Consider the following 19,993-nt stretch of genomic DNA (forward strand, 5'->3'; position numbering starts at 1 on the left):
AAAAATTATTCCCTTCTAAATTACCCTCATACGTTGCACTTTTGCAATCATTTTGAGTCTGTTATGATGTTGGCTAAGCATCCATTGTGTCCTGTGAGTAGAGTTAGGTTGGTCTCTGCTCGGGCCTTTACACTACATGCTGATCTAAGATCTGTGGGAGGAGCAAGAGTTGGAGTCATTCATCAGCTGTCAGGGAGCTGGCGGAGTTCACTGTAGAAAAACAAAGTTCCTCTGCTTACAAACCACATTGTAAGCGCTCACAGTTTCGTATGGTCCTGCCCTCGAAAGTTAAGGGTGCATGAAACACAAACTCCCTGTGTGTGAATATTACACTTGACCAGAAACTACCCCAAAATTTGAAAATTCATAATGTGCCACCAGAGTTTTTGTTTGACAAAGCTCACCTCTTGCTCTCTGCTTTATCACCTGCTCCTGCTCAATATGGTGAATGAGTACTCCAATCAAAACCACACTGAGGGAGTCCTGCTTGTGCTCTCGGTTATAGATCTTTTCCAGTGCTCTTTACTAAAACACCTCTCTGTTTCCTGTTCCACCTTCAACACTTCCCCCGGTTGATCAGAGCGTGAGCGTGCCCGGCACTGGTCACCTCTCCTTGACACAGCTCGACACCGGAGCTGCTGCGATCAACAGAGCGACAGGATATTGCAGTCGGCATCAAACTAAACACACAATGCGACCTGCACAAGTAATCTCCACGTTGAGCCTATTTGAAGTGACAGTTTAAACGCTTGAACTCGGGGCTGGCCTGTGGGGGTGTGGGGTGTTGGAGGTGGTTGGGTGGGCCGTGCCGGAGTGTGCGCGTGCTGACCTGGAGGGTTCGTGGTGATTAGGAGCACCGTTCACCTCTGATTGCTCTGGGTCACTGCAGGTGAGTGGAAGTGGTTGGAAGGAAGTAATTTTCCTTCTGGAGCTGGTTACCTGATTGGGTAAGTGGCTGATCTCTGACACTGACCCAAGTCCTCCAACATATTTAGAGCTCCGGCAAAGAGCTGGACCCTGATCAGAGGCAAGATCAGAGCTAAATTAGATGTGTTCTGCTCATGAAATTGAACCTTCTGTGTGTAGTTGTCACATTTTTGCTTTTACATAGAGAACTGTGAAATTAATGCGTCTGAAGGACCTATTCTACTTTTATCTTACTTCTCTCAAAGGCTTATTTTGTGTCACGACTAATTGTCAATGAAGAAAAGACAGTCTAAACTTTCTTCACACAGTTACAGTACATGTACATGCATAGATATATACAGCAGATAAGAAAATAAACAAATAATCTGCTCAAAGGCACCCTCTTCTTGGAGGTGATGAGTCAAGTGGTACAAAGTAGAGGTTGCAAATTTCATAATCAGAGATCCTCAGTATCTGGGTCACTTTGAAAATTGGAAGCTGTAATTTTAATACCAATGAGGTTTTTTTTCAGGATTTATAAAGCTCCTCCAGAGCAATAGAAGTTCTCAAAGGCTGAATATTAACTCCTCATGACAAGTAAACAGGACTTGAGTGCCCCTTTACTGTACTGGTCACCCTCATACCGTTGTTAACCAGGCAGCGGTTCGCAGAGAAAAACACTCTACAAACCGCCAGTATACAACCTGTCCATTAGACAGATACTGTAATTAACTAGCTAGTGAACATAGTGGAGGGTTCAGCCACAATAGAGCCAAATATGTCCAAAATTAGACTGGCAGGCAGAACCTTTATCTTTCCAGCTCTTTTCTTCAATTGAACCAGCTACTAGTCTGGGCTCGGGAAGCAGACCCTCTCTTTACTTGTAAGATTATAATTAAATTCTCTTCTATTCGATAAATCTCATTGGCCTGTGTTGTTACTCTTTTAACATTGATGTCTTTAATGTGGTTTTTGGTATTTGGTTTCCTTGCTGTGTGTTCTTTTGTGACTTATGTGTTTCAAGACCATGTAGGATGATTTTACACTTAAATGAATTTAGAGGTTGGTAAAGTCCCAAAATAGAGCTAAAAGAGAGTGAATTCTGGAGTTACTATTCACCCGGTGCAATGCTCATGAAAACATGAAGGACAATTTTGCTCCATAAATGCAGGATCTGTGAATAGAAACTGTGAAATGTGTAAATAGAAAAGCTGATATGTCAGAGTTATGTTCACAGCTGGTTTCTGCTGGCCAAAAAGTCAATGAGTGCAGGTTTACGTGCTACTTGTAGTTTGTAATTTAATTTATTAACAATGCAAGACGTGTTCTTTGTAAATGAAGTATGGGTTTTGGGATCATCTGTATCTCTGGAAAACAAGATGCGTTTGAGGATACTCCTAATTTTACAGTGCTCACTGGCCACTGGAGGGGTTCCTACTTTCACCTGGCAGACGAAAAACATCAGCTCCCTCCTCCTGTAGTGGGATTGATCAGCTGCTTCCTGTCTGTAAATAAAGAGGCATACTGTAATCCATTTGATAAATATCAAGGAGAATACGGCAATCAGCTGAAAGCAATTTGCATGTCTGTGCTCAAGCCAGCGGCTCGTGATTTTCTCTCCTGTCATCTATCATAGACCACACGCTCGGGCCAAAATACACAATACTCCCAAATTGCTGTCATATGGAGTGCAAGCCCTGAAAAAAGCCCTTCATTTTTCCTTGTCTGTACTTCAAATAAACTTGTATTTGTTAAATAACTGGAGAGGGGTTTTTTTTCTCTCCAATGAAACTTTTCGGAGAGAGGGATGGTGTAATGTGCCATTTCCTTTGTTTGTTGAAAACTTGGCTGCAGGACTGTAATGTAGATGGGTTTGATCTCAGAGTGTATGCAGCCTGTTGAACATTTGACTCTGTTGGATGGTGAGTCTTCAAACATCAAATCGATCTGCAACAAGCTCACAGGCAAACATTCACTGGCTGCAGGCCAGAGTCTTCGTTTTTCTTGTATTATTTACACATCTTCAGATCCTCGTAGTTACTCCCTGTTGAAAGTCTTTTCTTGTCTTGCACTCATCGCAAAGAAGGATTTACACAAATACCTGACGGACACATTTTCCTCTCAGCAATTGTTCCCAGCTACTTTTAGATATTTGTTTGTGCTTTTTACCTTTTAGCTAGCTACTTCAACTATTTATTTCATACTTTCGCGAACTATTACAGCTATTCATTTCCTGCTTTTTGCTAGTGATTTAAATAGTTTATTCTTTACTTTAAGCTCCTTATTTTAGCTGTTTTTTTCCATTTCTTTCAGTATTTTTTAAACGGTTTACTTTTATCTTTAACTTTTTACATTACTCTTAGATAAGTATTCTTTATAACTTTTTGGCTATAACTTAATTTCAGTTGTCTCTTTTTTTAACTTCTACTTATTCATTGCTTTTAGCTGTTTCATCTGTTTAATACAAATCTTTTTCTGTTGTCAATCTACTTTAAGATAACAGTTTAAACTTTCAAGAACAAGTAACTTTTTCAAAGATTATCACTATACCAGTTATTTTTTTGGTTATTTCACTTTCTCCTTAACACAGTTATCATAATGTATGAATTTGTCAATTTGAATGACAACTGTGTTTAGTTTAGAAAGTTTCCACACATACTATGGGGTCTGCAGAAGTACTGTACCCTCAAGGTCCCCCTACCAATCGATTTGAAAAGCAGGTTGACAACAACTGCAGCAAAGCCTATTTCAAGCCTTGCTCTCACACAGATTGACCTCAGGTCTTATCTCACACATGCAACAGTTTTCACATGGACTACAGTGGTCAGAAGTTCTATAGAAACAAGATAAGACCTTATGTGTTGCATTTAGGGCCGCTCCACCCTTCTCCAAACATTTTCCTTCAGCCAACATGCCAAGCAGAGCATCAGTCATCCCTGTAGTGTGACTTTGTGCTGGCTTCACTGTAACGTGCAACCACTTTAAGAACGAGGTATGAATCATGTTCATTGCATTTTGACTGCACCTCGCCCAAAAGAAAAAGGCCCACAGAAAACAGAGTTGGTGAAAATCATTAGCAGAGGCAATGGACTTCTACATAACACAAGACATTGTTCATGTGTAACTGTGTAATCCTGTGATCAAAAAATATATATATTTCTTCATACAACAAGGACAAGACATATAAACATTGTTAAATAGAACTTGTAATGCAAGATGTAACAAAGGGCCATTAGTGACTCTGTATTGTCTTTAAATTGAGTTTAAACATCTAAACAAGCTTACGAATAAAAGAAATCTGGGATAAAAACAACAGAACAGATGAAACAGACCAAATGATGATACATGTTTCTCCAGGATGTGTACTGTATGGACTGACCAGATGTATAGATGCAAAAGAGTGTGTGAATATTGAGCGGTTGTTCCACATCATTTTCACCATTATCATCCCACATTTCACTCTTTCAAATTAGTTATCGTGTCATTTAAAATTATGTTTTTTTTTTCTGTATTTCTCAAGACCACGGCTGATCTTAAAGTGGCCACAAACTGTCTTACTGTGGTTGTACATCTGAAGCTCTGTAGAAGAAAGACAAGTTTGGTTTTAGGTGACAAATACGTGGTTTTTCCGGGTCTGTGTATGGCTGTGACCACTTCCTTTTGTTTTTTTGGGCAGATTACAGACAAACTTTATTTGAGTTTAATCCATCACATTTTACGCTTGAAATATGCGCTACAAGCCTAAAATGGACTCACATTAATTCCCTGTACATTTTGTCATAATGGTCATAACAAGTCTTAAAGCCCCTGAAAACTTTTATTCAGATGTTGTGTATCTGTCTAATAAGGTTTTTGACCAAATATGCAACTAGTAAGAAGTTAAAGTTTTTGGATGGGAAACATTATGAGGTATTAAGAGTTTAAAAATTAAGATATAGTCTCCATCATGTGGGTTCGATATCTAATGGACAACCTCAGAAAACTAGCCCACAACTGTCATCCGATAATTCAGTGTTGTTAAATTTTGATTGAAATTTAGTTTTTGTTTGTTTGTTTGTGTAATTTGGCAAAACGTCCAAAATCACCTTGAGCATATTGTAATTTTAGACCAAGCAAAGATAATTTCAGAGAAAGGGGCGTTCCTGTTGGCATTTCTACAAATGCAGATGTGCTTACTTCTGAGCAGCTGGGAAGGACCAGGTGTCATCAGATGTAGATGCCACGCCGGCCTCCTCCAGGTGAGCGGCTGCGGACGGGATTGACGTGAGGCCTCAGAAGAAGGTGTAGGCCGACATCTTGACAACCAATCATTGAAGGCGGACCAGGCGAGGTACCCCTCAATGATCCAGAGACAAAGGAGAGAATAGCTGCTTCCCCAAGGTCAAGTGGGCAGGCAGCTATTGTGCGCTGTGTCTGTGAAGTGCATACACCCATACTTGTCGAAGGCCTTAGGACAGGGAGGGCAAGAGGGAGAGCTACAGGAAGGCGGCTGTAAATCCTGGTGTGTTTTTTTTTTGTTTTTTTGGGAGGGGGGTGGGTTCCCTTAGTATATTACAGAAAACTACCTGCCACAGTTTTAAGATTCATTTTTGTTGCGTTAGCACTAACAGCAAGAGAGGGTGGTTGTAATAAAAGATCAGAAAAAAATCGTACGATTGTTCGGCTGCCAAGTGACCAAAGATTTTAAGTTTTCATCCTTCAATTCATAACCTTGGTGAGCAAAGGCCGGTATGTTACACAAGCATTGTTATTCAGCTATGACAAAAGGACCCGCCTTGATGACGGTTGCTTGCCAACGTTCAGCTCTGTAAACAATATTTTGCCCTCGTGATCCCCACTGCCCCTACAAAGCGAGCGGACGACACACGTCATACGTTGTTGACATACCAGCCATCAAACAGCCCTCTGGGACCCATTGGATGAGTGTAATAGCTTTAGCATGTGCTTCTTGTTTTTATTGTGGCAGTAGTCCTGGTCGCTTATTGTTTGACTTGCAGCAGCGTTGTGACGTCCACACATCCACAGAGCTGCACAGGATGGAATAGGTGACCCATCCTCAGTTATTAGCATTGTCAAGAGGTTGCTGTGTATTTCATGGTGCCAGACCTACAAGGAGGAAATTCTGAAGGGGTGAGGTGCAGGAAAAATAAAATGAGAACTCACATGTAAAAAACTTGTTACATAATACATTTTTTCTGGGTAACCTTTAATATACGGGTTGACTTTAATTCTTGAACAGCAGCTGGCAAAAGGAAATCTCCACTAAAAGTCCACTTTATTGATTTTGATCACATCACACATCATGTTTACTGTCATGAAACTATCTATGCTCAAGATTTCCATTTAAAAAAATGATAACAATTAATAATGGAAAGTGTTGAAAATGTAATTTCTGAGTAAATGACAATCAGCGACCAAGGTTACAAGCTCCGGAACAAGTGAGTAGAGAGCAGCAGTGAACCTTACGCAATCTGTTTAGGTAACCAGATGACACTACGACCTAGTGGAAACCTGACTGTGCCACAGGACTGTCAATCAAACAGACACGCCCCCAAAAGGCCTCTTTTTGCGGCCTAACATCAAATTAATGATGCGATTATTTTCTGATTGACCGCAAGAAAACTAATAATAAGGAGCGACTTTAACTAGCAAAACCGAGATAATTCGTGGAGATATTTTATTGACTTGTCAGAATTTTATTAGACTATTTGAATGGGAGTCTATTGAGGAGGAGGCTTTTTGGAGCCAACCTTTGACGGTACTCGGTTGTGTTGCAGTTGAAGGTTCTTCTGCATTGACCTCATTTTTCAGACCCGGAAGCTATGTCCACTCTTTTATACAGTCAATGGTGCTGCTGCTGCCTTTGAAGTTAGACAATCAGAAGAAAATGGGCTTTAAGGGAGGGGGACTTTAAAGAGACAGGACTGAGGGGGCTTATAAAAGGATCCTGTTTAACTGTGGATCATGCAATGGTACTCTACTCATTAAAAAATAAAAGGAATTGTAAATGAGCATTATAGCTTTCCTTCAAGGTGTAAATAGTGATATAAATATAGTTTTAGAGGTGTTTAACAATCAAAAGCCTCATAAGGTGAAAATATTTACTACTCATAATTTGTTTTAATTGAAAGGGTCCTTTAAAATTCTTAGATAAGTTAATTTACCCTGAATCAACCACAGTCTCTGAAAAGGCCTTATAGTTTTTAATGTAAAAGAACCAAACCCCCTCTGTTCTGATCAAAAACTGGTGAAAACCAGTCAAAAACACAGTCAAAATGGTTGCTCCACATCATACCCAAAGAGCAGCAGTAATGGAGGTGAAATAACACTGTTCCCTCCTTTAAATCCTCCTGCCTTTTGACCAGTCCACTTCCAGCTGACCCTGCTCCTTCTGGTAATTACAGGTAATGCACAGAGCGGCTGGAGTGCATTACATTGATAATACAAAGAGACTGAGACAATGTAATCCTGCCAATAGAGATGTTTTTTAAGTGATCAATTAGAATTAAAGAGTCATTGATTTCATGGGAACCTTCACTTTTGGTCATTTTGTTCCCTCTCAGCAGCAGTTTGGAATGAAACCTTGTATACACAAGAAAATAATCTTCATATCAATTCTCTAAATTACTGAAACAGTTTACTTTGATACAGTATAAACCCACAATAACTGGAGTTCAGATGGTTGCATCATCTAAATTTAGGTTTAGCTCTGCTGTGTAAAGGCAAATACATTTCTTTCTAAAAAAAAAAAGTCAGGTTTTTTATCATTCTCCAACCAGGAGATATAATCAGAAATTAACTTTACTTTATAGCAAAGCCAATAGAACATGGAAGGTTTCATCTTCAGTCTCACTTAAATCACACAACAAACAAAAAACAATTCTCTTTCTGTGTAAAGAGGTTATTGATAGGGTGATAAAACAGACTTAAAGTGGATAAATGTGATCTTTTTTCATTTAAAAATTCACTCACCAGAAAGATTCTGTGCTTTTTGCCATTTCAGCATAAAGGAATTTACTTTTAACTGAAATAAGTGAACTGAGACATAAATCATCGTAGAAATGGCCACGGTCAAACAAGAAAACCCCAAAAGTATTTCCACAGGGACGCTAGACTGCATATAAAAGTGGACGTAGCTTCCAGGTCTGAAAAATTAGGCCAATGCGGAAGTGCCTTAAACTGCAATACCACCGAGGGCCACTAGAGGCTGGCTCCAAAAAGCCTCTGGCGCCATAGACTCCCATTCAACTTCTTTCAGGAAATACAAAGTCAATAATTTCCTTCCACAAGTTATTTGCTATTTGTTGTTAGCTAAAGTCACTCCTCGTTATTAGTTTCCGGGTGGTCCATCTGAAAATAATCCCATCATGAATTAGAAAATAAGCTTCAAAAAGCTGTGTTTTGGGGGGCGTTTTATGGACAATATTGTCAGGTTTCCAATCAGATAGAGTCAGATCCATCACTCGCTCCCCCGAGCTCACCCAAATATGGTCACTTCTGGCTCTAAATCGCTCAGGACTAGCAAGACGGCTTCGGCCATTAACCGAACTAGAGGCTTTACAAATGGCCGTTCACAAACCAATGTCCTTCAACATCACTGTTGTTTGCCGCTCAGGTCATATAAGCGCGAGTGCTTTACTCGCCGAGGCGAGTCAAAACGTGAAAGTGATGAAGTATCCTCTAGTGGACTGCCGGGTGTATTGCACGCTTTGTCGTAACACTGGGCTGAAACTCGTGAAGTTCAGACGTGTAAAATAAAAAATTTATATTTCTTATATATTTATATTTTTTTTCCAGGTGAGGAATCAAACTGAAGCAGATTAGCAGGTTAAGTCCTTTGTATAAAAAGCCAGATTTCCTTGAGTTGTATTCTTCCATTGAAGCAGCAATCAGATGACTCAGGTGATTTTATCGACTCACTCTAGGCTTGTTCAAGTAAATTTACTTGCAGCCATTGTTCAGCTGCAATAAATATGGCTGTGCCTCAGGCAGAATATTGACGGTGGGAAATATAGCATCCGAACTAAGAGAAGAAGAGGGTTTTTTTCTGTTTTGTAATCTGGACTGAAAGTTATTAGGAGGCATGCATTGCACATTAAAATACTGGCACCGTAGAATCCAAAGCACGATCAGGCAGACCGAAAGTGAGCACACCATCAGAGTATCAATACATTGAGGTCTGTTCACTGAGAGATAGAAAAGCAGCTTCATCCGAGTTGTCTAAATATAGAACACAAGTGTCCAATCAGCAAAAGTCCTGTAGTGGTCTCGAAGATGAGAAGTGGTCTCCAAACCACTTCTCAGGAGTGGAAACAAGGCCAAACACTTGGGGTGGAGTACAACATACTAACAGTGGATGTTTTTTTTTTTTAAAGTGCTGTTTACTGATGAATCCAAGTAGGATTTTTTTTTTTTATCAGTAACAAAATGGTGTGTGTGGGGAGACGAACAGGAGAGACAATAATACCACTGTGTATCAAACCCCCAGTGAAACATGGTTTTGGGAATGTTTAAATCTGGGTGTGTTTTGCTTCTCTGGAGTTGGACACCTGCACCGGATCGACTCCACCCTGACCGATAAGACGCAGCACTCCATCCTCCAGAGACCTGCCCCACCCTCTGGTTTGCATCTTTATTTGAAGAATTCATACTGCAGTAAGATAATGAGCCCAAACACACCTCAAAGCTTTGAAGCACTACTAGAGTAGACCAAGAAGAGCTGACTGTCATGGACTTTTCCTCTGCAGTCACCTGACCTCAGCCCCACTGAACATTTATGAGGCACTTGAAGAGTGAGAAAGCCAAACATTTTCAGGCTCATTGAAAGTGCACAAGGAAAAGTGGAAGCGACTGCAGACATTTAAGAATGTTAAGAAGGTCTATATGATGGATAATTAGCACTGTATACAACACCCACCATCATCTAACACGTCTTACCGCCATCACTCTGCAATCAGCGCTGATACAAGGAAGTGATTTGAATAAAGTGGCCTAAAATCTGCAACCATCATTTCCAGAGAAAGAAGTTCAGAGTTAATTGGTGTCTGCTTACTTATTTATTAATCTTTTTTTTTCTTTTTCTTTTTTTTTAAAATCCATGCTCTAAATCTAAAATGTCCTGTGAGAGAGGAGGGTGAACCCGCGGGTCTGCGGGTCCAGCGTGCAGCATCACATCCTGTCTGAGGGTGTAAACTCCGAGTCGAGGCGGGGAGAGGAGCAGAACTGGGAGTGTGTCTGAGAGGGACGCTGGGGCCACCGGTTTGACTCCCCAGTCCCCACAAGGTTAATGAAGGTGGATTATTTTTGCGTTGAGGACAGAAAATCAGAAGGAGAGCCGTTTAAGAACCATGTGCCACGGATTTATTTGGATATTTTTCCTGTGATGTTGTGGAGAAACCTTTACTGGACGATGTTTTCGCTGCTTTTGGGAGGCTTTCTATGTATGAAGTATATGTTTTTACATTCCTATAGGCTGTCTCGTTTCATTTCACTGCCTCCAATATTTATACCGTAGCTGCTAATTAACATAATCTTGCATTCCTGTTAATTTCGAGAAGTGAAGGACAACACGGAGTCCGGATTGCCACCCAAACGCAGATTTTTTTGGCTGTTTATGAATGCAGCTGTAATCACCCAGGGGAGCCTCAAGTGCTTAAATGGGTCCATCATGAGAAAGAGACAATCAGGCTCCTTTATGTCTCAAGATGAGCTGCAGTTTCTGCACATTGTCTGTTATGAATAGACCGATCTCCATTTGAGCCTCTTCACTTTGGAGATTTTTCGATTTTCGATTATACAGCTATTGAAATTAGGATGCGCCGCTTTTTTTTTCTCTCTCTTAGCTTGGTGGCTCGGTTGCCTCTTTTTTTGATTGACACGTGAAATTGACACTTGGATTGCCTCTTATCAAGGGAAGCATTTCAATCCACCGCTAATTGCAGATATAGTGCCATCCTTTCCTTTCACGTGCATTTGATTGAATACAACCTCCTATTGGGCACAAGAGGAATGATCGATCATGTATAGTTTTTTTTTTTTCTAATTGCATCAAAATGTCTTTTGTTGCCAGGGTTTAAATGCAGGAGAAACTGTTATTCGTTGTTTTGGACCGGATATAGTGTGGGTTGGGGCAGAGATGCGTAATGCGCAGAGCAGGCTCCGTCTCCTCTCCAAATAGGCAGCGTTCAAGACCCGAAAATGGTGAGTCACAGACATCAGGACGAGTTTGGTTTGCAACCTTTTCATTTCTTTGTCTTTCGGTCGCTTTTCCTAAACTTTTTTTCTTTGCAAAACGGGACAACTTTTATTTGGCGGAAGTACAGGTTTAATCAGGAGGAGATTACCGACAGGCTGTGTGTGTGTCTGTGATCAGAGATGGAGCGTAAAAGCCATCGAATCTCCGTTTACCCACTTTTCATTGGCGGATTGGGGTTCACATAATGCAACAGTTATAGGCGGAGAAAAATCTGTGATCAAATTTAAATTAATTATAAAAAATTATAAACCACATGTGCTGTGAAATTGATGGTGAAAGCATGAATAAAAAAGAGAGCAATCATTGGAAATCAAATCCAATTCTTGTTTTGTTTGATATCAGTGGTTCTTCCAGGGCTGGATCTTAATATTTGCGGCACATCTCTGGTTAAAACCTAAATATTATACCTAAAGATTTTTTTTTTTTTCAGTATGCTAACTTTACTGTTAAAAATAATGACCAAAAAAATGTAAAAGAGGTGATGAGATTAATTTACATATGGTATTAAAGTGCTTTTTTTTTTTTTTTAATTTATTTTCTTTTGGCACAGTCTAAATCGGAGGTGAAGAAGGAGTCCGGTGAGTCCAGCCCGTCGGAGGCCGCCTGTCTGTGCTCTCCTCCGGCGGCCAAGAACCAGTGCGCCAGCTGCGGGATGGAGATCCACGACCGCTACCTTCTCAAGGTGAGAAATAACCGAGACAAAATAAAACCCTAATATTTAACAGATTTGCCCTCCGTCCTGTAAATTAGGCACATTTTGCCAGAAAATAAAACATAATTTTCTCTTTTCAAATATGTCTCCATTTTTTTTTTCTTATCCTGATTTTAGAAGCATCTATTCAAATACACTGAAAACAAACTAAATCGAAATTGTTCGAATTTTTAAATCGCTGTTAAGCATCCTGATTGGTTGGTGTATTGGTCTCTGAGGTTGATTGTATTTATTATCTCCGCAGGTCAACAACCTGAACTGGCACTTGAGCTGTTTGGAGTGTTCGGTGTGCAGAACGTCTCTGCGCCAACACAACAGCTGCTACGTTAAAAACAAAGAAATCTACTGCAAAATGGATTATTTCAGGTAAGCGCCGCGGTGGTCTGCACTCACTGGAGTTTTCGAGAAGAATTAAACCGGTGACTGATTATTTTATAACGCGAGCGTTTCTATAAAAAATAAAAAAAATAAGTAGAATATTACATATTATTACTTTTTTAGACGTTTTAAATGTGAATAAATGTGAAACTTGGGTTGTTTTTTTCTCTTAATAAGAACCATCACTGAAAATAAAATAAATATAGGCCTACCTACATACGCTAAGGCCCAGTTACTAATGAATTAACATATTTTGAATGGAGCTTTCTGTCACGTACGGAAATGAAATTAATTAATTAAGCATTCAAGTTTCATCAAACGGTTATTTATTTTGAAATTAAATTTTATTCATCCTTTTTTTTAAGTCACTCAGTCAATGCACTTTATTCCGAAAAATATATTGCAATTTACGTCACTAAAATAATATAGCCTATTTTTTGGTTTTCTTTTCTACCAAACTGTGTCTGTGCATCTAAAATAATGATAATGATTCGTTTTTTTCTATAACTGATGCTTTTGATCCAATATATTAGGAGTAACATTCCTTATATATATATATATATATTAATAAGCAATCACACAGGCAGACTAAATGTGAATTTAAATATTGTTACATGTACTATTTTTTGAAAACTGAATAGAGGAGGGGGTGCTTTTACTGACTATATAAATTTTGTCTTTAATTTAAAATGATAAATATCCACTGAGGTGGAACGATTACTTAATGGATGAAATGTGATTTTGTCCATTTGATGAATTATTACACATCATTTATTTCTGGATGTTTTTAGAGCTCATTGAGTTTTGCTCTCCAAGATGACCTTTGGTCCCAACTTGATTTTGGCTTCATAGTCATGCTTGCAAAAATATGTTTTTTTGTATTCTAATGCAGAATAAATCATCAAACTACTAGAAAAACTGTGTTTTTCAAATAAATTCGCAAACTGTGTTTCTATTTGTTCACACTCCTCCGACCTAATGAGCACAAGCCTCCAATGGAAACAGCTCAATGGCCAACCAGCTGCCTGAAATGGCATTTCAGTTGGTTTTGATCTTTTGATCGATTGTAAATCTGAGACAATTAGTGCCACTAAATGTGCAGCATGAACAGCATTGGTAGATAATTGTGTTGCTCTTCCTCATAGAGCCAACCTGACTGTAATGTTGAGCTCACATGTTCCTTAATCAAGTAACTAACAGAAACGTCGGGTGGATCACTTTTTCACTGATTTACTGTCCAAAATCTACTTTCTTCTTCTTTTATCTTCTTTCTGCACCAACTAGCACACATGTTGATACACTCAACAAAGTTACCCTCCATTACTGCTCTGCCCTGGGTTTTACCTTCTAGGCTACATGCAGACCATGTGGTGAACCTCTGAATATGATTAAATGCACTATTGATTGACAGGAATTTGTAATTTCCCCAAAAAAGAGACAATGGATCAATCAAAGATACCGCAGTTAAGGACAGCATATGTTATTTTTCTTCTGTTGGTTCAAAAACTGCAGCTGAACTTTTTTCAGTTGAATCTGGAGATGAAGGGAAGATATCTGACTGCCGATCAAATCAGCAACAACACAGATGTGATAGAAAAACAAACAGTTCTGATTCAAACTTTCCTTGTTTTTCAGTGTGTAAATGAAACAAAAATAAACACAAACAAACATTGTTAGGCTTTAGGACATCAGGACATCACTTCTGTATCCTGCATCAGCCTTCACCTGCACCTGTCCCTCTTCCTCACAGTAGGTTCGGCACTAAGTGCGCCCAGTGTGGCCGGCAGGTATACGCCAGCGACTGGGTGCGGCGGGCTCGCGGCAGCGTCTACCACCTGGCCTGCTTCGCTTGTTTCTCCTGCAAGAGGCAGCTGTCGACCGGGGAGGAGTTCGGCCTGGTGGAGGGCAGGGTGCTCTGCCGCAGCCACTACGACATCATGCTGGACAATCTGCGGAGGGCTGCCGAGAACGGTAACACACACACACACACACACACACACACACACACACACACACACACACACATATACGCACACACTGAAAAATAATCTCTGATGAGGTTGGAGTACCAAGTTTAAATTCTGAGAGGAGAGATTTCTCCGTGACCCACATTGTGCATGTCAATATCAGACATCCAGAAATCTTCCAGTCCTCTTAGACAGAAAGTGGATTCATCAATTAGTTTACATTTTTAAAGGAAAACATTTCACAGATACCAGATTTTAAAATGTAAAGTTTTGTAGTTTTATAGAAAATTCAACATATCTGTATTCTTGACTGTTGGTCAGACACACTGAGACATGATGTGTTAAACAATCAATAACTCTTTTCTTTAACAAAACTTTACAACACCGGAAGGCACCAACATAGTTCATGTTCTGCATCAATGGTGCAAATGTACAATTCAGTGAATGATCATATTAACCGAACGATGTGGCGTAAATCGAGGAGCCTTTGGGCCCCTGGTATTGCTTTGCCCGTCTGGTGGTCCAGTTGTAGTCAGAGCCTCAATAACAGAAGTGGCTTTAAAGTTTCCGATGCTTTCTCCTTTATTCTGTAGGAGCTCAGTTCAGCTCTTTGTTGCAGCTCTTAACGACTGAAATATTCAAATTCAAAGAGGGAATGTTTTGTCATTATTGATGCATCAGGCATAAACTTCCACACTTGTGCCTTATTTTCAACATTTAATTGCCACATTTAATGTTTGTTAACTATGTGAGGGTTTGAACAGAGAAACAACTGCTCCAACATCTGTAAGGTCAAAGGTCAACTGAACTTGGGAAAGAGGGAGGGTTTGAGGAGCGCTAACAAAAATAATCACAGTTAAGGGATAATGAGCTACATGGAGGGAGGTATTAAAAAAACTGGAGCGCGGCTGATATATCAGCTCGATGATTTTATGTGCTGATATTGTCCTGTTGCAGATGTATCGGCATGTATGTTGGCCGAAATACAGCGATATGAAAAACGTTTTTGAAGAACATAATGCAGAAAAAGTTGGTTGTGGTAAATAAGAAATTGTTCTGTTTGTGTGCGTGTGTGTGTGTGTGTGTGTGTGTGTGTGTGTGTGTGTGTGTGTGTGTGTGTGTGTGTGTGTGTGTGTGTGTCTGTCACAAGTGTCAGAATTGCTTGATAACACATTTTAGGGATCATTGCAAAAAAATTAAGTTTATAAAAAAATTATGATCTATATTTATAAAGAATATCGGCCCATGTATCGTTATCAGATTTTTGTTTTACTCCCTAATATCAGAATCAGCATTGGGCCCAAAAATCCAGTATTGCTCAAGCTCTGAATATTTCACACAACTCAGGATTTCCAGCTCAAAAGAAATCTGTTTTCCTGCATTTGTCACATGCTGTGCCTTCAGTGAGAAAAATGTAACCCATAATGGTGTAAATACTTTGGACTGTGTGGTTGTTGGCAAGGAAACATTTTCATTATGTTACATGAGTTGTTTGGACAAATCTTCAGTTTCATGACACAGACTTTGTGGAGCTGCTTTTACTTTTAAGTTGTTTTGTGTAACCTCACGATCTGATGAGTGAACTTTCATTTGTGGATGAAGAAATGAAAGATGTGTTGTTTTGGTGTTTACCTTCAGGAACTGGACTGACTCTGGAAGGAGCGCTGCCCTCTGATCAGGACTGCCAACCCAAACCAGCCAAGAGGGCGCGGACATCGTTCACTGCTGAGCAACTTCAGGTAGAAGCTGCTCTGACGTGTGTGTGTCTGTGTGTGTGTGTGTGTGTGTGTGTGTGTGTGTGTGTGTGTGCGTGTGTGTGTGCGTGCGTGTGCGCGTGCGCGTGCGCGTGTGTGTGTGTGTGTGCAGGCACAGTGCAGTGTCAGCGTGTTGTTTCATGTGTGTGTGGCTTTGTGTCCTTGCAGGTGATGCAGACTCAGTTTGCTCAGGACAACAACCCCGACGCTCAGACGCTGCAGAAACTGGCAGAAATGACGGGACTGAGCAGACGAGTCATACAGGTAGGCCATGAAAAAACATCACATTAAAGCTATAGTACGAGTTTAGACTGTAAAAAAAACAAAAAACAATAATAAAAAAAAACCCACTTTAATACCATACGTAAATTAATCTCATCTCTGACATTTTTTGGTCATTATTTTTAGCAGTAAAGTTAGCATACTGAAAAAAAAAAATTCCAAGAATACAAAAGAGGTTGTGAGATAATTAACATGATCGCACATTTTTTCTGTTGTTGCGCCACCAAGCTACATTTATTTTGGACTTCTACAATCTTCTTTTTTGTAAAATACCTTTTATTGTTTTATCCTTTCAGGCTTCTGGAAATTGGTTGAATTGATCACAGTTTGTAGAGACATTTAACTTGTGATAATTATTTGACACTGCTTTGTTTTTAAGTGGTTATAAAACAGCAGCTTTGTATCTGTTTATATAGTATACAAAGCCTTTTTAAAAGCCAACACTGATCTCATTATTTTAGGATAAATATTGGCTGGAATAATCTCTAAAAGCTCATTTAGACTAGTAATTCCCACTATTATGGCTTGTAGTCGGTTAAAATGAAGCTTTATCTACCTGTGACCTGGTTTTCCTTCTGGAATTGCTTGATTTGATTTTTAGAGGATTTTTTTTTTAAATGATCAATGATCAAATAATGTGTGATGCCTAAGATTTGGACCCCTCAGATGTTAAGTAGCTACTGATCTAGTCCATGTCAAACACAAATGAAAATCGTTTTGAAAAACAGTTACCAGTGTTGTTGTACTTCCAAGTACGGCGAGTTTTACATAGTGACACCATAAAGCTGTTGGATAAAATCCTCCCGCACCACTGGAACCATCTCCTGGCTCAGATAAACAAACTGATGAACAAATGGGGTCTGTTGGGAGGATCGACAGTCAAACCTGGGCATTGGTCTGCTTAGTGTTGTTGTAGCCTACCCTCCCCACCTGCTGCGTGTTCACATCACCTGTACTGTTTCCCAGGTTTGGTTTCAGAACTGCCGTGCACGACACAAAAAGCTGCCGCATCAGAGCAGCTTCTCTCAGAGCGCTCCGCTGTCCAGGATGCCGCCGTCGCTGCCAGACGATATCCACTACTCACCGTTCAGCAGCCCGGACCGACCTCACCTGCTGGCCCTGCACGGATACCTGGACAGTAAGTGTCAGCTCTTTACTTCTTTACTTTTCAGCTTGAAATGCTTCCATTACAGTCTATATAATCATCTATTTCCCAATATTTAACCCCCTAAAATCACCTCCCTTTGTTTTTATATAAATTCAAGACTCAAAGGTTTTATCATACAATTTGCAGTAGTGGAAGTACAGTACATTAACGCATTTCTGTACAAGTTTGTGGTACTTAAGTGGGCTAATTCTAGTCTACTATTTAATGCAAATTGCTCAACATTGAAAAAGATATTGCACTTTTTATTAAACTACCTTCTGCAGTTGCTACTTAGACAATACACGTCAGTGATTGTAATTTAATAATATAATAGGGAACAGGAAGTCACTGTTATTCACCATCAAGTACTTTCACTTGAATACTTTCTTATGTATTATGTTTTGATGATCAAAGTTTATTTTGCTATATTTATTTACTATAATTCATAGTTTTACTTCAAAGAAATTTGCAATTGCGTGTGTTTATAATGTTAATTTTACTTCCTGTATCACCAGCTATATGTGTAGTGAAATACAGGGTTATGTTAAAGGACAAACAAATACAGTAATAATGATAAGTACAAAAAAGTCTCCAAAAAGGATCAAAATTCAACCATAAAAAAATTATAAAAGTTAGCAATATGATTATTAAAATGTATCGTGAAATGTGTTTTGGTCCGGTGTACAGGGCAGAAAACACACACCGTTGTGTTACAGCTGTGAAGCTTTACTGTAAAATTATAAGTGCAAATATGAAAATGTGAAGGCTGGTGCAAAGGATTGTGAGAGAAGGATCCTTTGGTGCTCTTTCTCAGTATTTTTTGTTTTTTTTCCTTGTCACAGAGTTTTGTTTTATTTTGGGGCAAAATTTAGGTGTATGAGTCAAACAGTAATAATATTTTTATGAGTTCCTACATAAATGTACACTGTACAATTACAGCTTGCTCACTCTGCTTAAAAGTTTATTGGAAACAATTTGCACACAAAAATTTAACTCAGTCCAGAACAGTCACCTTACAGAATTGAGGGCTCCTGACGCAAATGAACTGTCACATGATCTTCATCGCACTCAAAATTTCTGTTAATACAACAGAACGTTTTAATCACACAATAAATTAATTACTTTGTACATTGTAAAATTCTATATAGCTTCTTAATGTTTATTAAATTATATGTACTAAAAAATAAATTGTGGCAGTATCATGTTCAACATAAAACTGAAAATCTTGCCATAGTGTTATTCAGTTGAAAGGGATATTAAAGTTACTATGTAAAAACATTCATTTAGTTAGTAAATATATAACTTGAACAAATAAGGCTATAATAGCATTATAAATCTTGGTACAATAAACTCAAAAATCTAAATTGTTTCTCAACATAAATAACGATGTCAAGCTAACATGGGATGTGTGTTTGTGTGAAGTATACGGTCTAACTATGTTCTGAACATTTGTGTAGTATACATACGGTGTAGGTAGGAAAGAAAACAGGGACAGCTGAGGAAAAAGTAAAAACAAATCATAACCAATGTGAGTTTTTTCTAAATCCTATAAAGTGCACTTAAAGTGTGAAACAAAACCTTAGTCTGTTTCATATACCTTTACAGTGATTTTTCTGTACCCATGCAAATTGGTGGGGTGCAAGATACTGAAAGGGGCTTTTGAAAAAATATTTTATATAACTTACATTTATTAAAGAACCCATAAGACATTTGGTCACCAAACAACAGCAAGAGTCTCAGCAGTTGCTGGAGGACAGCAGTGGAGACATTTAAATCTTAGTATAATGAGGGACTTGTCAAACACTTATGTGGGACTTGACAGGTTTAACACCAGCCTCATCATATCCAACCAGCTAATGTTCTCCGGATTGATTACAGCACAATAAAAATAGATTGTTTTTCTTTTTGCTCATGGCAGGTATATATTATTTTTTTTACAAGTTGTACAGAAATGACTGTTGAAAACACTGTAAAACCTCAGTTTTGTTTCCAAGTGCTGTTTCGTTCTCCATTTAAAATGACAAGTTGTTATTTTTGAAAAGTAACAAGCTGTTACTTTTTCCCACTGTATAGGTATCAGAAAGTATTTCGTGATTTGGACAGTAAAACTATACTGGAAATGATTAGCTGTATTATAAAGTAGTTTTTCTCCTCTGAATCATCAGTCTAAGTCACATGTTACACAGACTATAAAATCCTTTGAGGAAAAATGTTGTATTTGTTCTTTTGGACTCTAGAAATATAAATAGCTTGGCTAAAGTTTAAACAAGTTTTGAATCTGCATCTCTGTGGTTTAACTCGTAATGCTTTAGGAGTTTTCTATCACTCATCAGTAGCATTGTCTTCAATTAAACTACAGTATCATGCTCATCGCTTTCCAAACTCCTGTTGTCTCTCCTCGCTCTGCAGCTCATCCCTTCTCCGTCCTCACTGCCCCGGGCCACTTGACCCATCCGTCCATGTCTTTACCACAACTTCACATCAGCCGCTGACCTGCTGCGTCTGCTTTTTCCATCATCACCACTGTGATGATATTGTGAAGAAAAAAGAAAATCCCCTGGGACGTCCTGTCAGCGGTCTGCTCCGTTTGGG

General features: G+C 39.1%; 1 protein-coding gene across 2 annotated transcripts; it reads left to right on the forward strand.

The window, feature by feature from the left end:
- The first annotated feature begins 10,169 nt into the window (after positions 1 to 10,169).
- Positions 10,170 to 19,993, forward strand: lhx6b (LIM homeobox 6b). 2 transcript variants are annotated; one of them, XM_069138253.1, is made up of 9 exons: positions 10,170 to 10,346; positions 10,976 to 11,106; positions 11,712 to 11,843; positions 12,118 to 12,239; positions 14,005 to 14,222; positions 15,857 to 15,957; positions 16,141 to 16,236; positions 17,221 to 17,392; positions 19,811 to 19,993. In XM_069138253.1, the coding sequence occupies exons 2-9, from the start codon at positions 11,104 to 11,106 to the stop codon at positions 19,891 to 19,893; spliced, it is 927 nt and encodes a 308-aa protein (XP_068994354.1). In that variant the 5' UTR covers positions 10,170 to 10,346; positions 10,976 to 11,103; the 3' UTR covers positions 19,894 to 19,993. The 2 variants fall into 2 exon arrangements, with proteins under 2 accessions (XP_068994354.1, XP_069034671.1); XM_069178570.1 differs by having other exon boundaries at positions 10,172 to 10,346; positions 14,002 to 14,222.

Source organism: Embiotoca jacksoni, unplaced genomic scaffold (assembly GCF_022577435.1).
Source record: "Embiotoca jacksoni isolate LCO1_2020_lvr unplaced genomic scaffold, fEmbJac1.0.p SCAF_8, whole genome shotgun sequence".
In the NCBI taxonomy this organism is placed as follows: Eukaryota; Metazoa; Chordata; class Actinopteri; family Embiotocidae; genus Embiotoca; species Embiotoca jacksoni.

What these genes read in the sequence shown, in the direction of transcription:
- lhx6b (XM_069178570.1), top strand. An exon ending in TGCAAAATGGATTATTTCAG is followed by an intron (nt 12,240 to 14,001) that starts GTAAGCGCCGCG and finishes TCTTCCTCACAG; the next exon opens with TAGGTTCGGCACTAAGTGCG. An exon ending in CCTGCACGGATACCTGGACA is followed by an intron (nt 17,393 to 19,810) that starts GTAAGTGTCAGC and finishes CTCGCTCTGCAG; the next exon opens with CTCATCCCTTCTCCGTCCTC.